The following is an 18183-nucleotide window of genomic DNA, read 5'->3' on the forward strand; positions in this document are numbered from 1 at the left end:
AGATATTTTTCAATGTTTTTAATGTGTTTGTATCGATCATTCATCAATTATTATTATGCCTCAATCAATACACCACTAAATGGTGCTAAAACATGATGAAAAGTGGCAATCTTTAATCCAAAATCGTCCTCAAGTTTCAAATTGAAAAATCGGTTAACGGCTATTTTTTAACACTATGCGTACGCATAATAGAAGCAAATTCGATTTTGTTTTGGCCAAAACAAATCTTGTGTACGCACAACTTCTTTTGATTCTACTAATTCCACAATTGAGCTTAACAATTAGCCCATTATAATTCTACTGATTTTGAACAAATATTCAATACTCTGTCCATCATCTCGTCAATAAATTTACAGAGTCCCTCAGTGGCAATGGGAAAGGAGGGAGGAAGAAAAACTGAATCTCAAATATCGAATACAAATTCCACACTTTCGAATGTTTTGCATTCCAGCAAACATTTCTATAAAAAAAAATTATGTTTTAGTTGATCTAAAATGTCAACAAATATACACTAATTTTTGTAATCAATCTTTTTTAAATAATATTTTTTTTTATCTTTGAACTTACATTTTTTTTTTTAATTTGACATAGTAGAAGGATATAATTTAGCCCCTGTTTGACGCCCATTATTTGGAAAATTAAGTGCTTGTTTGTGTCCCATTATTTATGTGTAATGTATTATGTAATAGTGATTAATGTTGAAATATGTGGTTAGAAAAAAAAGTTTTTGATTTATGTGTAATATTATTTTGATGAAAAATGTATGGTTGAAAATGGGTACTGTAAAAAAAATAAAGTGATAAAATGTAGAAGAAAGGAAGGCAAACAAAGCCTAAATAGTTTTGAATAGTATTTGTTGGCGAATGTGTGGTTAAAAAATAAAGAAATTTTATTGGTTAGTGTGTAGAATATTTTATTGTGTGAATATATGATGAAGAATTATACTGTAACAAACAATTTAAAATTTTAAAAATTATCAAACACACCCTTAAAATTATTTACTTATTCATAAATAACGTGCTGCTCACCGACCTCTTCCTCGCCAAATCCATGAATCACAAGGATAAATAATTATACCCAAAACAAAAAAAAAAGGGAAAAAACTCAAAAACTTTAGGGGGGGTGTTTGAACCCCCATTATTTGTGAATAATGTATTATAAAATAGTGATTGACGAGAAATGTTTGATTAAAAGAGAAAGAAAAGTTTTTAATTTACATATAATATCATTTTAATGAAAAATGCATAGTTAAAAATGAATACTGTAGAAAAATTAATGTAGTAGAATGTGATAGAATAATTGTCAAACAAAGCCTTAATATCATCGAGATTCGAGCATCCGATCAAATAATTTACGAGATTTTTCTTTCAACAGACCCCACACGTTTTCACGTTGAACTCCAGTTTTTGTATTCTTTTTTGCCCTTTACACGTACAAAATTTAAAGTTTATAATATAAAATTGATAAAATACTGTCGACGATTCCAATAATTAACTGCCACCACTCTTTTGTTCGCTGGAGAAATTTATTCTCAAATCATTGTTCATCTAATACTCCCACTTTTCTTGTTTTTATCCCAGCTCAAATTACAACTCAACAGCCCGGGTTCTGTAAGTATCTCTTTCTTTTAAGATTTCAATCGGACAAGTGTTAGTGAAAAACTGAATGAACCGATTAAGTTTGGCTATTTTTTTAGCTGGGTTATACTATTTACAGTTGTCATTGCGATTAATTTGAGAAATTATATCTGACTGAACCTTGTACATTTCAATTTTTCTTGCTTTTTATTTAATAAATAAATATGAGGAGGAAGGGTAAAAGTAGGCTGCTAACCAGAATGAGCTGTATCAGTGTATGGGATAGATGGCTGATCTGTCTCTTAATTGGGTTGATCTTGAACTGAGCCTTACTTTGATAAGATACAATTTCAAACCTGAAAGTGAGTGGGTGGGTTTTTGTTGTAACCCTGCAACAATTGTTTGGCAATTAGTAGTGACTAGATTAAACAAGATTTATAGCATTTATGCTATCAATTATTGACAAATCCAACTTTCCAGACATACCAATAGTGGATTAGGATTTGAACATTGTCAACCTTGTTTTTCCCTTTTTTTTTTCATTTTTCTTTTTCCAAAATTAGGATTTGAGTCATTGATCTGAATTTCGGTGAAGACAATTGTTACCGTTAAAGAGGGCCAAAATCAAAGTAAAGGGTGAGAATTCAGGCGCAGCCATGGGTGGTGAGAGATGAAGATTTGACTAAATCTTGAATGGAGCATGATACATAAAGCATTTTAAGTATCATGATTTCTGATTACCTTGTCTCTCGGAAGCCTGCCTTATGCAAGATAAGGACTCAGCGCCCCCTTCTCCTCTAGTGGAGGCAATCCGCAGTAATAGTCTGCTGCAGAGACCTTGAGCACTATATGTCAGTATATACGCATAGTCTATGCACATTTATCGTCTCATAGCACATGATTTATCTAGCCACCCATCTTCAGATTTCATAATATTGTATTTCCCTTAGGTGTTTAGCTCTTAATATCTCCTTACATAGAAGTATGTGGGTTCTGTTTTTCCATTTCTGTTTGTGGAGTAAAAGTAGATGGAAAATATTTATTTTAGATGATTTAATTATTAAGTATTGAATGAATGCCCGTTGAAAGCTTTTTATTCTGTTAAGACTGAATTGGAATATGCATTAAGGAGTCAAGTTTGTAGCTAGAGTATCGACTTGAATTGGATCGAAAGCACTTTTCATTTTCCAAATTCATAGTGTTTGCTTAATTAAAGTGTATCTAAATCTATTTTTGTAATGATCATTTATGGGTTTGAATGTTTGGTTCTTTTTATTATCATGTTCGAGTTGAAGAAAATTTGATTTATTTGTTTTGGGAAGCATTTATTGCGATTGTTATACTAGCATAGAAGAAAATTTGACAGTAGCACTTGAGCCTATCATGTTGACATCAGCGTTTTCTACGAAATAACAAACTTGGTATGATGGAGTGTAAACTGCTTAAGATAGATTTATGTGAAATTGCTTTAAGAAAGGTAAGGCCAGTAAGGATAGATTAAGTAGAATTCAGTGAGACCCTTTATATTGATTGGAGAGGTGACGAAGAGTGAATCATTTGGTGCAGATAATGATGGATTTAACATAGAGAAGTGAAAGAAAAGAAAAGAGCGGATGAAAATTTATGTTACTAGGGGAGGTTTTCAGAAAATTGTCGAAGATGTCATCATGAAAATTAAAATATTTATGTTGTTGTTGGGGGGGGGGGGGGGGGGGGATGTAACACTTTACAAGTAAATTTTAGATCTTTCCCTGCCCTTTTCACAATAAATCGATAAAAGTTACCTGAATCGAAGGGTAGTGAGATAACGGATATGCAAGAGCTTATTCTGATTGTGTATATTTGCAAACTCTTGTTTAGAATATTTCAGTTTTTTAAATTTCCACTATCCATCTGTTGAGAGAACCACAAACAAGAAAGAAAATTTGTTATTACTAGAGTTATATTCTTCAAAAACTTGCACTTCTGGTGTGGTTCGTGGGATGGTTGCAATTTGAAATTAACCATCTATTCTCAGGTCGTAAGAGTGATCTTAAGATTGGCTACCAATAGATACTTCCAGAATGGAATACCTACCAAAGGAAATCTCCGGAATGGACCGCGGGAAACTCACACTGATGGGGTGCACTGTTTGTGTAATGCTCACTCTACACTTTGCAATACAGCTTGTATCACAACATTTCCAATCTTGGAAGAAGCCAAAGGAACAGATGGCAATAGTAATTATCGTCCTCATGGCTCCGTTATATGCCATTGACTCCTACGTTGGTCTGCTAGACATTCGTGGGAGCGCAACATTTTTCACATTCTTGGATTCTGTCAAAGAATGTTACGAGGCTCTGGTAAATGCTCAATAACTACATTTTCTATAACACCACCTTGTGGTTTTAGTCATCAATGCCAAGTTCGAGAATTGATGCATCGCACTCTACAATTGCCTGCTTTATCTCTATTTCTTTGGGGAAAAATTAACTGTCTTTTATTGAAGTGTAGGTGATGGCAAAGTTTTTGGGTTTGATGTATACTTATCTGAACATATCGATCAGCAAAAACATGGTGCCTGATGAAATCAAAGGAAGAGAAATTCACCACTCATTCCCAATGACTCTATTCCAGGTGGAGCTCCTCGTTCTTCTGTTTTGCATATTCTCTTCATATTATGCTGGAAAAAAATTCAAAGAATTATCCTGTTGTAAAAATTATTTATCTGAACTTTGGAGAAAGATCAAAATGCTTAATTATGCACTCACGTCCCTTGTCTTTACAAAGAAAAATAATAAAAATAAACCAATCAATAAATCTTCGCTTGAATCTGCATATTTACGAGTTTTTCCATCTATTCTTAACCTTCGTGAATCACAGTAATCTGTCTAAATGCATCTTTGTGCCGAATGCAGCCTCACACTGTCCGACTGGACCATAAAAATTTAACGCTTCTCAAGCAATGGACATGGCAATTTGTTTTAATTCGCCCAGTTTGCTCTGTATTGATGATATCGCTTCAACTTCTTGGAATATATCCCAGTTGGCTCAGCTGGACATTCACCATGATCTTGAATGTTTCAGTTTCTTTGGCATTGTATTCCCTTGTGGTTTTCTACCATGTTTTTGCGAAAGAGTTGGCACCACACAAACCACTCGCCAAGTTTTTGTGCGTCAAAGGCATCGTCTTCTTCTGCTTCTGGCAGGTATACTTAACGTATATAATCTTTTGAAATACCAGTTTCAAGATACCAAGTGACCAAGGATTGACGGGTGTATAGCATGCATGTTCTTTGCTTTATCTTCTTCTACGAACATTAAACGATTATGAAATGATTATTCAGATGCATTTTCCATCCTTTTTCCAGGGAATTATGCTTGACATTCTTGTAGCAATGGGAATAGTTAAGTCAAATCATTTCTGGCTTGATGTCGAGCATCTCCAGGAAGCTCTCCAGAACATGTTAGTGATTGTGGAGATGGTTTTCTTCTCTCTTCTGATGCAATATGCATACAGTGCTGCACCTTACCGCACTGCTTCAGTTTCAGACACCAGTGGCAAAAAGAAAGAGTGATTGGGAATCTCATATATACGTCGAGCGACCTTATTGTTGTACTGTATTGTGGTGTATGCTGGTGTCGATTCATGCCGAGACTTTTTTCGCGTGTTTAATAAATATATGGCATAAATGTTGCACCAGACGTTTTCTTGAATGTTGTTGGAAGGCAAGTAGATGCTAAATAAGAGATTTTATAATTTGATATTTTCTCGAGAAATGCATATTTAGCCTTTGTTTGGTGGAAATTAACATTAGGATCCGTTTGATTGCAAAGATGAAATTTGGATGGAAAGAAAACGAATTTCAGAAAATTAAATTGCCTAAAAATTTTTACTGGGATTTCTCAATTAATAATGTTTGATTTGTATAATTTTTCACTTGAAAAATATTGAAATAAGTGTATTTAGTTATTCATTTGGTTTTGTTTTTCATGAAAATTGTCGATTTAAGGGATATTCTATTTCACAATTGTTCCTAAAACTTGTTTCCAAAAAAATAATAATAATAATAATAAATCATCTATCTTTTGGTGTTCGTTTAGTTTTATTTTACATGAAAATTATCAATTTAAGGAATATCATCTTTTACAATTGTTTCTATAATTTGTTTCAATTGCCAAAAAAAAAAACTTAAAAACCTCAAAAAGCTGGAAAAATTTGATGTGCCACCGATTTGGGGAAAATCATTTCCATGGAAAAATTCTACCATCAAACAAGTCAAAAAATGGGAAATAGAATTTAATTTTCATTTTCCATGAAAAAGAAGTGCCTATCAAACAGGACTTTAGTAAATTTTGATAAAAGTTATGAAATGTGGGGTTGATCTTATAAAATGTGGTTAAAATTAGTAGTTGGCTTTGACTAAATTTAAAATCTACCAAAGGGGGCTTTGAAGTTTAAAGGACGTCCACGGCTGTTATACACGTAGGACGCCTATGAGAATGCGAACAATAAAGGATTATATCAATTATTATGTCTATATGGAACGATTGATTTATAAATAAAATAAAAAATAGAAAACAAAGAAAAAGAATTTATCACTGATGAAATCGCATTAAGAACGATGGTGCTATTCAAAATTCAATTCTAAAACAAACGACTTTAATGGATAAAGGCACTGCATAAAGCTTCTGACGATTCGTTTACGGTGGAATTAGGGTGTATAAAAATTTAAGATATTTTGGGATTATTTGTGGAGGAAGAAAGGCGATGGGGATTCTGGAAGAGCTTCGGTGGACCGCTATGAAACTAGTGAACGTCGGAAAATTTTATGTCGACTCTACTGTCAATGAGTCCTTTAAAGGTTTGACTTCTCCGTCACTCTCTGCACGCACGATCACGTGTATGTATATGTATATATACAGATCTTCTGGGTGAAATTTTGAATTATAGATTCGATTATTATGTCCTCCACCACCACTAATTCTTATTGGTACGAAGAGAAATCATGAAATTTTTGACGAAATATATCGATTTATGACTCATTACCATAGCAATAAATATTTTTTTCAATTTTAGGAGCAGTCTAAGATTGTAGCAGATGTTATTTAGGTTTTACTTGTTAAATATTGTTGTTATCTCTTGAAAAATTCACTTTATTGGTACAAATTTATTGTGAATTATCTTTGTGTCAAAATGATGAATAAGCATAGATGACTGAACATTGATGATTCATTTTGGACTGAGATGTTGATGAATACTGGTAATTGATGATCAAATCCCAGTGACCATTAAAATAATCTTTACGAGTCATTTGGATATGAAATATTAGCTTCGCTTTGTTCACTGTAACGGTAACCTGAGAGTGTGGGGTTGGAGGAGAGTATAACATTGAACTGCCGAAATAATAGTTAACTGTAAAGAGAAGAATTTCCTGAATTAGCATTATGTATATATTTGAAGGTTTCCTACGAAGAATCTCTAGCGGATGAACTCTTCTTCTTAGGATTAATCTTCAATTGCAATGCATCTACAAGGTGTGTTTGCTGGATAGCTGGAATGAGTGGTTAATGGTTTGATTATTGGCTCTTATTGGATTCACCCTCTTATTTAGGTCCTGGGCTTTTGAAAAATCAAAATCTTTTTTTGAATTAAAAAGCTACGTTTCAACATGTTTAAATAAGTGTTTGGAAGTATTTTGTTTGGCTAGAAGAGCTTTTAGAAAAAGTTGACCTGAGGTAGCTTAGGGAGTTATTCTACATGAAGCAGGAGCAAAAGCAAAAGCATAAATGGAGCTCCTGTCTAACATGCCCTTAAGGTTGTTGGAAGCCTTTGACAAGCTGATTTTATGTGGAAGAGCTCCGGTGATCTTAATTTAACTTGGCAAACAGGATAATATCCTTGGTCTTTAATGGTCCGTTTCTGTTCATCGACACTTAAAAAGAAAAAGTTTGAAAGATAATAATGCCTCTTTTTTAAAATTATCCCAACGACCTGAACTGCCACACTAAGACTTGGGAAATTGGATTTTCATATATATGTTGGTATGAATTGCACTGGCATGGGTCGGACTGCAACCAACACATTTACCAGACTCTGTACTTGGTTCACTTTCACCTATATCTTCTTCTCATCTTGCTAATTATCTGTAGGTGGAAAGCAAGTCTATGCAAACGTGAAGGAAAAGTTAAAGGGTCTACCCATTTCACCCCATTCTGATGGGAATAAAAGGCAAAATTATGTGGCAGTGGAAGAGATGCAAGCTAAACTAGAGAAAATGCAAGAAGACATTGCTAACATAAAGAGTTCTGATGGGAATAAGAAGCAAAATTATGTAGCGGCGGAGGACAAGCAAGCAAAACTGCAGAAAATGCAAGAAGACGAGAATGACATAAAGGAGCAAAATGAGATCATTCACAGAGCAAAACAATTGGAACATGTAAAACAGTTCCCTCATGACCCTCTCAAGAGCTCAGTCACGGAGGTAACTGGTCGGAAAAAGATTTTTATTCGTTCCCGTCTGTAAATAAGGTAAATATGTCAACCAATGATCAGAAGAGTTGTACTGAATATTGTTAAGTAGGAGTACGGTGATGTCTTTAAAGACCTTTATACATATGAAATCATAGGTTCAACACGTCTGATGTGGAACTGTAGTCCATCTTGTACAACAGCCCCCACCCGGAAAAAATAGGACGAAGACGACTTTCTTCTTAATTTCATTTGCTCAAACAATTTTACGAGGACCCTGATTCCTTAAATGATGTAGATGGAAGCAACTAATTTCAGCTAGTCTGAAATGTTGCCAACCCTTAAGCAGATGGAAGCTTTGACAAGATTTTAACTTCTTTTCCTACATTGATTGATGTAGAGTCACCTACCAAATCACGTGGTAGAGTTGTCATATGGCCGTAGATTGGTATGGACACACATTTAAGAAGATAAATATTGTAGAGAATTTCGGCATATTAACCGCCAGCACAAGGGATCCTAGAGTCTGATACATACTCCTAAACACAGATTGAGACCATAGCATTCCACACACAAAAGAAGACGCCGAGAAAATCTTAAAAACACAGGAGAGAAGTTCAACTGCCCAACTGCTGCCATTTACTTAGAATGCTGCTTTGTTTTTCTCCCTTTAGGCTTAAGATCATAGAATTCCACAAATGAAAGAAGATGCTGAGGAAATCTTAAAAACACAAAAGAGATGTTCAAGTATCCAACTGCTGCCATTTACTGAGGATGCTTTTCTCAGTTTTGGCACCATCGAATCATCCAAAAACGAGCACAAACAAATTGTTTCATCAGAAAGATCCTTATCACTTTTTCTGTCTTTTGATTGTCAATTGAATCAACATTATCAAGACAGCCTTGTTGCATTTCTGCTTGGTCCATTAATTTTCTAGTACCAGTGAAATATTTCCTTGGTGCAATGTCCTGAACTTTCAATGGCTTGGGTTTCTCGTTTAAGTTCTGTATACATAAAATAACATATCGACGTTAATATCATTTCAGTACGAATTTGTTGTCTTTGAAGTCATTTTAGTGTGAAACATAACTAAAACGTTTTTGATGTCATCTCTTTTCATAGATAATTGTCGTTATGTATCAAGAAAAGACATCAAAATCATTTCAGACATGTTTCGCACTGAAATGACTTCAAAGACAACAAATTTGTATTGAAATTTTATTGAAGTCGTTTATTATATTCACAAAAATCATGTCGTTTATTTGCGTGAAATCAAAATGTAATTTCGACTTACCGAAATGGATTTGAGAAACAAAACAATAATTTACCTAATCTGAACATATCAATATGGATTCATCCTTTTTAATTCTTGAACGAAAGAAAATCATTCTTCGGATCGGAGCTTCCAACATAAACATGTAAACAATGTTGATCAGTTTCTAAAATCAAAGTATAATAAAAGAAATTAGAAAATAAAAAAAATAGAATGCAAGTGATGGATTTTTGGTCGAGGCAAGTGTTGGACCCTGTCCTTAAGATGAAATTATCTCGCATCGGTGCTAACGATTTTTCGACAATCATCTCCCAAGATACAACGATCACGTTAAACCATAGGAGTACTCCAAATGGCTTCGACCAACGAACTCGAACGGAGTTCTCTCTCTACCATAACCATGATTTTGAGTTTTATTTATGTTTCCAACTAGAACAAGAATTTGTACTGAAATGATTTCTGGTATTATAACGTGTTCAATGTCGTTACATCTGTCGTAACGACCTCAATATCATTATGTAAAAGTAATACATGTGACGTCAATCCCAAAAATTACTGAATGGCTAACACATGTGCAACCTAAACTATTTTAGAACTCGAGAGCTAAAGCTCATGTCGGCACTCGCATCATGTACTATGTTTGTCCTAACGACTTCAATATCGTTATGTAAATTAGTATATCAGTAATGTTTTTGTACCAATGACATATATTGTTTCTTATCTTAGGAATGATTTCGATGCTATTTTATGAAAAATTACAATTTTCTTACTGGAACAACATCAATATTGTTGTGTCTCAGGAACGATTTCAATGTCATTATTTGAAGCATTATAATTTTTGTATTGGAACGACATCAATATCAAATATAACGGCATTTGTATCCTTTTAGAAAAATTATAAGATATAAAATTTGTTGGTCTGTAATGTGTGAAAAAAATAAAAATAAAAATAAAAATCGGCATGAGATGGTAAAATGACTTTAATGTCGTTCAAATAGTACAAAAACAATAACATCTTGGAAAAGCAACATAATGATTGTAGGGTAGCTTTATTAAGTACAAAATAATAAAGCTACAAGTCACGCCAATATTACAACTTTAAGTTTCACAACTAACTGTTTGACCCATGCAAGTGGAACGAACATTGGCATGGTTACCATCGTCGTCCATTTTAACACGTTCCTCCTCACTGTTCATGTCTAAACTGTTTTTTTGACCCTCAATTGGCAAGAAACATCATCACCAAATTCTTCGCGATTGTCAACAATTTCATCCGAAATGGTTATGCAAAGAAAAGTTTCTCTACAGACAGATACAAACCACTTCACATTATTGTCACAATCAATGACGATCGGTGGTGCTAGAGCCTCATGCATTATAGGGTTAAGAGCTGACATCTCCATTTTGTACAGTCTTGTATCGATCCCCAACTCTTCTTTAACTTTATCGTACAATTCCACATAAGAAATTGTATTCGAAACAAGAATAGGCGTTATTCTTCTTTTGTCATTTTCTGCATATTTCCATTTCCATACACCTTCAACTGACTCCTCATATTTAATCGGATAGCAAACTAATATCCATACCATATCCTCAGTATTATCCATAACTGCAAGTCAACATAAACATTTTAAAATTTCATCGAGTATCAAACTTCATATAGTACTAATAACGAGACATCTGACAATGAATTGCAAAAAACAATATGTAAGTCATTCGGTACAGCAAAAAAAAAAATGCATATTTCACAAAGACCCCCCCCCCCCCCCCCCCCCCCCCCCCGCCGGGGGGGGGGGGGGGGGGGGGGGGGCGCACAGTAAAAAAAAATAAAAAAAACAGGTGGGACCCCCTCATTGTGAGGGGGCTGTGAAACTGAGTGTACAGCTCGCCCGAGCTGTACACTCAATAAAACCCTTGCAAAAAACAATATGCAAGTCATTCGGTATAGCAAAAAACAAAATGCATATTTCACAATAAAAACAACAAATATAATACATTTCACTTCAATTAATAGGGTAATAAGAACAAGTTGGGTAGCAACCCATAATCAAAGCTCTAATTCAATGATAAAATAAATTCAAAGTCATTATTGACAAATAAACACCATAAACACAAAGTACAACAACATGAAGAAATGATTTAGAAAAATGGAGAAAAAAAGTAATCAAAATATTGAAATTTAATAACGCGTCATCTTCTTCTCCGAATACCCAACAAGAATGTTCTAAGTTTTAATTACCCACTTTAACAAAATCTTTCATGTTAAAAGATAAATTTCATTTCGATGAATCATCAAAATATAAATCTAACATATAAATGACTGAACTACTCTTATTGTTGACATTTTTAAGATGAAATTAGAATGCAAATATAAAATATTCAATCTTTCCCTTTCAGTAAAGTATAAACAAAAACTGAAAAGCGAAACTGTGGTATGTGAGATGGAAGCAAACCAGCATCTCTCTTGAAGTGGGCAATGAGGGCAATAGCGTTAGCCAATATTGTGGCAAAGATACCGATCTTGGATGTGGACACACTGCTCGGAAGCAACTGGTTGAGCATCTGGAGATTATCGACACTGGTGTAGAAGGCGGATCCGTAATTGTAAGACGTTCTGAAGGGGTTCGTCACCGGAGATGTGCTTGACTTGATGAAATCCCAAATTCCCATTTCTCTCTGTAATCGCGTGTCTGTGAAGGAAACTGATTGGAGTTCTAAGGAAAAGAAAAGCAAAGCAAAGTGTAGCAGGGAAGACTTGGAGGACTATGAGTCTCCTTATTCTCTCTTTTGCTTTACTTGTGAGTCTGTGACAGCTGTCCGCATATACAGTAATCTTTGTTAAGGCCATTTGCGAGTATGGAATTTGTATTGAGAGAGAATAAACGTATATGTATGAAAATTATTAATATATTTAATTGATTTAGTTTTCAATCTATAAAATAATATATTTGTTCATTTTTTATTGATGTGTAGATGAGAGAAAAAAGAGAGAGAATTGTAACGACCCAACTTTTATAAATTCGAATCTCTACCAATTTTTTTTATTATTTTTAAAGAAATTTAATGTGACAAATAATTGGTTATCAATTTATTTGAAGGTGGTTTACTCAAGTAAAAATTTAATACCTCTTATTAATAAAAAGGAGAGAACAAGCATGTGTCTCCGTCATATTTTATTCCTATATATTTAGAAAGACACAATAAATTTATATCTAAAATTCATGAATTAAAACATAATTAAACACGACCTAAAGTTTGTAACCAACCATTTAAAGATTCATAAAACTAATTCGAATACGTATAATACTTATTCTCTTGGTTTATTATCGCAACACCAAATTTGTTATGTTAATGTAAGTATATGGAAACCCACTAACACAAATAAATTAGTAAAAGGATCTTTCGTCAACTTGTCATTAATTTTCTATGAGTAACAACTTGGTGAGACATTTCACTATCAATTTAGAATTCCAGTGACCCCATTTCCCCCCACTAACTTCCAAAAATCTCAATTCATGCGATGAGATCAGATACACCCTATCACGTTTTATTCTGAATAATTAATCGCGAATAAAGTTTTGGCTCCACAAATAAAATAATGACAATAAATCATAGAAACACAATCAAATAAACCGTGTAACAAATTCTAAATCACAAATCCACGTAATAATAAAATTAAAACAAAGCTAAAAATAAAATCTTTACACATCTTACACTGAATTTGATTTATTAAGTCCAATGAATCCTGGCATTACAATTTCACCGCATCAAATACTCGGTAGGATATAAAAATTGATAATACGATCCCGTATAAAAAAAATAAAAAATATGTATCAAAAAATCGTACTATCTCATATCTTTAAATCCAATAAGAGCTCATATCATATTGTTGTACCAGAATGACCATATCATTCATATCATAGCATATCATATCATAACTTTAACTTTTCTGAACATATAATTCATCAACATGAAAAAAATATTCAAAGGGATAGAAAAACACTGAACCTCAATATCCTACCTTGTTAACTTGCTCTAATTTTGGAAGACAAAACAAAAGAATATACGTTCCAACAATCCCTTTCTCTGCCCCTGCTTACGTGTTGTGCATGTATATGTATATATTTTATTTTTTTGTGTCATTTTTGTCATGTGAAATAGATTTTATATTCATAGGCAATTGGTGTATCGTGAAGAAACATGTGAGAGTGAAATGAGGCTACGGACGAGTATTGGGAACTGAAATTTTGATTAAGTCTTGTCATTCAAAAATCAAAATCAGCACATTTCCCCTACACGTGTGTCATCCCCATTTAATTCAAAGTTTTAGTTTTAAGGAAAAAAATGGATAAAGATAAAAACAAAGTTGATTTTTAGCCCCTGTTTGGCCTCTATTTTCTAGAAATTAAAATGTGTAAAATAGTATTTTTTTGAAAAATAAGTGATTGAAAAAGAAAGAAAAATTTTCGATATACATGTAATATTATTTTATAAAAAATTATATGATTGATAAAAAGAAATATAATGTAATTAAATGGGAGCCAAATGGGGGCTTAACCTCTACTCACATGGCTTCTCATAACTCTCTCTCTCTCTCTTCTTTTCTCTTATATATATACGGTGCACACATGAGGGGATGAGCCCACGACAGTAAAGAAAATTGAATATTGATACATGTACACTATGGTGTACACTTTAGTGTACACTTTGTCCATGACATTACTCTATTGAATAGTTTAAATATCAAACAGTTTTTTCATCCAATTGACACTTGACAACAATGCAAGTGTCAAAAATTAGTGTACAAATAGGAAAGTTAAAAAAATCTTAGAATCCCTCATGTGAGAGGAGTGTACACCGGGTGTCAATCTCGTGTACACGTAGCAAAACTCATATATATAAACTACCTACCAAAGAATCTTGCTACATGTTATCTACCAAATTTTAAATTCATTAAATAATAAGTAAAAATATAATTTAAAGTTATATCTTTCAACCTCGATAACTTAGGCTCCGCTAACCCAAATTAACTTTTCTCGAGCCTAATATGCATCTTTAATTATGATCTATCCAACGAACTCAATATCCATATATTTATTATCGCTCCGTTAGTATCGACATTTTAAGCCAAATAAAACTGAAATTTACTTTATATATGCTTTAGTTCCTAAACTTTCAAAACATTAAAATATAGCATACAAAAAAATTTAAATTCTATTCTATGAAATTTTGGACATTACAAGAATTATCTGAAAAACAAAACCGCATCTCTCTAAAGAAAATATTTTCCTTATTTTTGATAAAAATATGGTCATATGACCAAAAGTTGAAAAATATTTTCTACGAAAAAATTGTCAATCAAACATTACAAAAATAGAAATTTAGATGTAAAAAATATTTTCACAGAAAATAAAACTAATCAACGCACTCTTAAAGTTTTTGAGTTTTTTTTCTTTCTATTTTTTGGTTTAATTATTTATCCTTGTGTTTCGTGGATTTCGCGAGGAAGAGGTAGATGAGCAGCACGTTATTTATAAATAAATAAATAAATTTTAAATTATATCCTTTTACTATGTCAAATTTAAAAAAAAAAAAAAAAAGAGTTACTTCAAAAAAAAATTTAAAAATATATTTAAAAAAGTTTGATTACAAAAATTACTATATCAACGTGACATTTTTAGACCAACTAAAACATAATTTTTTTTATAGAAATGTTCGGTAGAATGCAAAACATTCGAAAGTGGGGCATTTTTATTTGAGATTTACTGTTTCACCGTATTGTTTTTCTTCCTTCCTCCTTTCCTATTGCCATAATGCCATTGAGATTTGAGGGACTACAAATCTATTGACAAGGAGATGCATAGAGAGGGAGCAAACCTCCCTTGATCAGATGAGTGTTGTGAGGCATTATTGCTGAAGTGTTGAGCCATAGATCTGTTCTATATATGATGGCAGTCCTCTTTATTGTTATCTCTATAACGTGGTGGAGTGAATTCCAAATTGGCCAACTCGGCATTGATTGATAGGAAAAAATCATAATTAATAAGTTAAGTATCGCCCATTTCAAAATTAAGAATAAAAATTTCAAATTTCAAAAATCTAATATATATTAAAATTTATTTACCGTTTAATTAATTAATTATATATTTTATTAACTAAATATATTAAGGTCACATATATATATAATTTGGTCACAAATTAACAATTTGGTTAATCACATATTATTTTTTGGTTTCAAATCATAATTTTTATGTCACAAATTATTTTACAATTACAATTCAAAAAATTTATCAGTCACAATTTTTTCATCGTTCACAAATCAAAAATTTATAAGTCACAATTTATTTATCGATCACAAATCACAACTTATTATACAAACATAAATTATCCAATTATCGATCACAAACTAACAATTTTTTAGCTCACACATTGTTTCTTGACCAAATTTTATCTTTTTCATCAGTCACATATTGTTTATTGTTTACAAATTAACCAAATTTAATGGTCACAGTTAACCAAATAATTTGTCACCAACACTTGTGACCGCCATCCATCGTACCTATAGTACACCACCACCACCACCACCATATCTTCTATCTGCATCTACAGCACACTACACCACAACGACCACCCCCATCCCCACCAAAAAAAATCATAAAGTTGTCGCCATCTCACGCTACCACCACCTATTACAAATCAATTGTAAGGATGAATGTAATTAAATTGGCATTAGAGCATACAATTTTTCAATATGACTCACCACGAAGGTGATGACAAGGCTTCAAGTAGAAGTTGACATTAACTGTCCATTTGTCATAATTTTTAAGATGTCAAAAGGAGATTTTCATATTCAAATGTTGCTTTTTCTAAAAACTCTTTCAAGAGAAGGGGAAGAAAACTCATTTAAAAATAAGTTTTCAAACACTAATTAAAATATCTTATTTAGGAAGTTCTTATATAAGTAGTAGAAACCTGCCAAATGGTCATAAGTTAATAATTGACTTGAGCAACACCTCTTTATAAGAAAATTTTGAATGTATGTCTACCCAATTTGTAACTATAACTTGAATTCAAGTTAATGGTTAAAACCTATGTATTTATATTGCAAAAGAGTAAAATTGAGTCTCGGACAAATGTACTAAGGGTCCATTTGATAGGACTTTTGGCGTCACTAAACATAATTCCTTAGTCAGCCCTCCAAACAGCTTCAATTCGCACCCCAACCTTTGCTTCACATTTTCCTTCATTTCTCATCTTCCTAATCCTTGAGATATTTCTTCTTTGTCTTGCCAGCTAATTGTAAAATGCAAGCATTATTTTCAAAAAGACACCAAGGAATCTTTGGTTGTAGAGACAAACATAGCTTCAAATATGCCTATAAAATATGTGCAATGAATGTGACTTTTTCAGTCAATTTTTAAACAAGTGGAACTTTTAGAAAAAATGTCACCTTAAGCAAACTATAAGGTTGAGCTTTACTTTTTGTGACTCAGAGTTCAACTTAAGTAGATTATATATACTTGAGTTCAAACTCGCTCACCACTTGAATTTTCACTTGCTGCCCCAAGTGATGTAAATGTACATATACTGCGTTAACAGTTGTTTCGATCGAACGTGCAATAAAATGTAGTCAATTATGACATTAATTTTTGAAAAATAGCTTTTATTGGATAAAAGTGTAGTGCACAACTTTACAAGTGCGTTCAATTGACGCCATTAATTTTTGAAAAATGGTGCTAGATAGTATTATTCATCTCATTTTGATGGAACGTGTTGAGTTCTCATTAAATTCATGATTTTTATTTCCCTCTATTTCTTAATTTAAGAGTATCCCTAAATCTATGACCAATATTGTCCAAATCCATTTTAAACCGTCGTGAGGAACTCATTTATCTAATTTTATTAAGTTAGATTTTCTTGACAACGTGGGTTGGTATCTAAGAAGGGAGATGCATTTTAGGATGGTCACATGAAAAATCAGTGAAATTTTTGACCGTTTATGTTATTAAGAACTGAATGTAATGAAAAATTGAAAATCCAGATTGGAAAGTAACTTGCAACTAAATCAATAGGTTCAAGATCAATGTTGCAACTTTGGCACGATCAAGATTAGGTTCAACAAATGAACAAATTGATTTGATTGTGTGAAACGGGACATGTCAAGTTAATGCCTAAATAACATATGGTGAAAGAAAATTCATAACAAAATTGATTGATAATCGACGATGAAGTAAAGATTAGATGGTCCAAGCTCGTGACATGCTCGTCAAATGTGACAAATTCCAACCCTCCCTAACATATGCAACCATATGCATATTGATGAAAGTAACCCAGCTTGGTTTGATTATGAATTGATAAATGATATTCGATATAATAAATAATACTTGTCTAACTTGTCCACAAGCGAAAACTGTCAACGTTATGAAGAAGAAAACTAAGCAATCTTTAATTAATGTAAGATGTGACCTCAATAATGTAATATTTATTTCATGATCAATTCATGAAATATAGTTAAATATCCTATGATTTTTTTTTTTTTTTCAAAAATAACATTTTCAAACAAGTTCTGTGATAAATTTCTAGCATTTAATGAATTTGCTGGCTCCCTGCAGCTACTAAAGAAGAAATATATAGTATTCATATTCTCATGGTTCAGCTGGAAAGTTGAATTAAAATTTTAGTCAAATCAATAATTCATTTCAATAACGTATTTTATTGGATCCACAATTTTTCAAACACAAATTCTATCAACTTTTATCAAAATATACTAAAAATCTGATTTTTATATAAATCAAACAGGGGATAAGAACTTTAGACTTATCAATAAGTGATAAAATTTACTGGTTTAAATCTAGTTTTTCAATCCTTAAATAGCTATACG

General features: G+C 32.5%; 4 protein-coding genes across 5 annotated transcripts in view; 2 read left to right on the plus strand and 2 right to left on the minus strand.

Moving 5' to 3' along the window:
- Positions 1 to 1415: 1415 nt before the first annotated feature.
- Positions 1416 to 5326, plus strand: LOC111370752 (transmembrane protein 184 homolog DDB_G0279555-like). 2 transcript variants are annotated; one of them, XM_022992615.1, is made up of 5 exons: positions 1416 to 1610; positions 3595 to 3919; positions 4071 to 4193; positions 4475 to 4765; positions 4928 to 5326. In XM_022992615.1, the coding sequence occupies exons 2-5, from the start codon at positions 3641 to 3643 to the stop codon at positions 5132 to 5134; spliced, it is 900 nt and encodes a 299-aa protein (XP_022848383.1). In that variant the 5' UTR covers positions 1416 to 1610; positions 3595 to 3640; the 3' UTR covers positions 5135 to 5326. The 2 variants fall into 2 exon arrangements, with proteins under 2 accessions (XP_022848383.1, XP_022848384.1); XM_022992616.1 differs by lacking the exon at positions 1416 to 1610 and adding an exon at positions 1665 to 2428 and having other exon boundaries at positions 4928 to 5211.
- Positions 5327 to 6165: 839 nt separating this feature from the next.
- LOC111370753 lies at positions 6166 to 8194 on the plus strand. Its single transcript, XM_022992617.1, has 2 exons — positions 6166 to 6421; positions 7710 to 8194. Exons 1-2 carry the CDS (start codon positions 6328 to 6330, stop codon positions 8081 to 8083), a joined length of 468 nt encoding a protein of 155 aa, XP_022848385.1. The 5' UTR covers positions 6166 to 6327; the 3' UTR covers positions 8084 to 8194.
- Positions 8195 to 10264: 2070 nt separating this feature from the next.
- On the minus strand, positions 10265 to 12119 carry LOC111370754. Its single transcript, XM_022992618.1, has 2 exons — positions 11756 to 12119; positions 10265 to 10911 (listed from the first exon to the last, which is right to left on the minus strand). Exons 1-2 carry the CDS (start codon positions 11970 to 11972, stop codon positions 10502 to 10504), a joined length of 627 nt encoding a protein of 208 aa, XP_022848386.1. The 5' UTR covers positions 11973 to 12119; the 3' UTR covers positions 10265 to 10501.
- Positions 12120 to 18065: 5946 nt separating this feature from the next.
- LOC111370309 overlaps positions 18066 to 18183 on the minus strand; it is a 1279-nt gene continuing 1161 nt past the window's right edge. The window contains exon 2 of the mRNA XM_022991982.1: positions 18066 to 18153. The gene's annotated coding sequence lies outside the window, so the exon portion shown is untranslated. The remainder of the gene's footprint in view (positions 18154 to 18183) is intronic.

The sequence above is a fragment of the Olea europaea genome, chromosome 21 (assembly GCF_002742605.1).
Source record: "Olea europaea var. sylvestris chromosome 21, O_europaea_v1, whole genome shotgun sequence".
NCBI classification, from domain to species: domain Eukaryota; kingdom Viridiplantae; phylum Streptophyta; class Magnoliopsida; order Lamiales; family Oleaceae; genus Olea; species Olea europaea.

Excerpts from the sequence above, each read along its gene's own strand:
- LOC111370752 (XM_022992615.1), top strand. The coding sequence starts at position 3,641 with ATGGAATACCTACCAAAGGAAATCTCCGGAATGGACCGCGGGAAACTC. Across the intron at positions 3,920-4,070 it reads AAGAATGTTACGAGGCTCTG|GTGATGGCAAAGTTTTTGGG; the intron begins GTAAATGCTCAA and ends ATTGAAGTGTAG. Across the intron at positions 4,766-4,927 it reads TCTTCTTCTGCTTCTGGCAG|GGAATTATGCTTGACATTCT; the intron begins GTATACTTAACG and ends TCCTTTTTCCAG.
- LOC111370753 (XM_022992617.1), top strand. The coding sequence starts at position 6,328 with ATGGGGATTCTGGAAGAGCTTCGGTGGACCGCTATGAAACTAGTGAAC. Across the intron at positions 6,422-7,709 it reads TGTCAATGAGTCCTTTAAAG|GTGGAAAGCAAGTCTATGCA; the intron begins GTTTGACTTCTC and ends AATTATCTGTAG.
- LOC111370754 (XM_022992618.1), bottom strand. The coding sequence starts at position 11,972 with ATGGGAATTTGGGATTTCATCAAGTCAAGCACATCTCCGGTGACGAAC. Across the intron at positions 10,912-11,755 it reads CCACTTCAAGAGAGATGCTG|TTATGGATAATACTGAGGAT; the intron begins GTTTGCTTCCAT and ends GTTGACTTGCAG.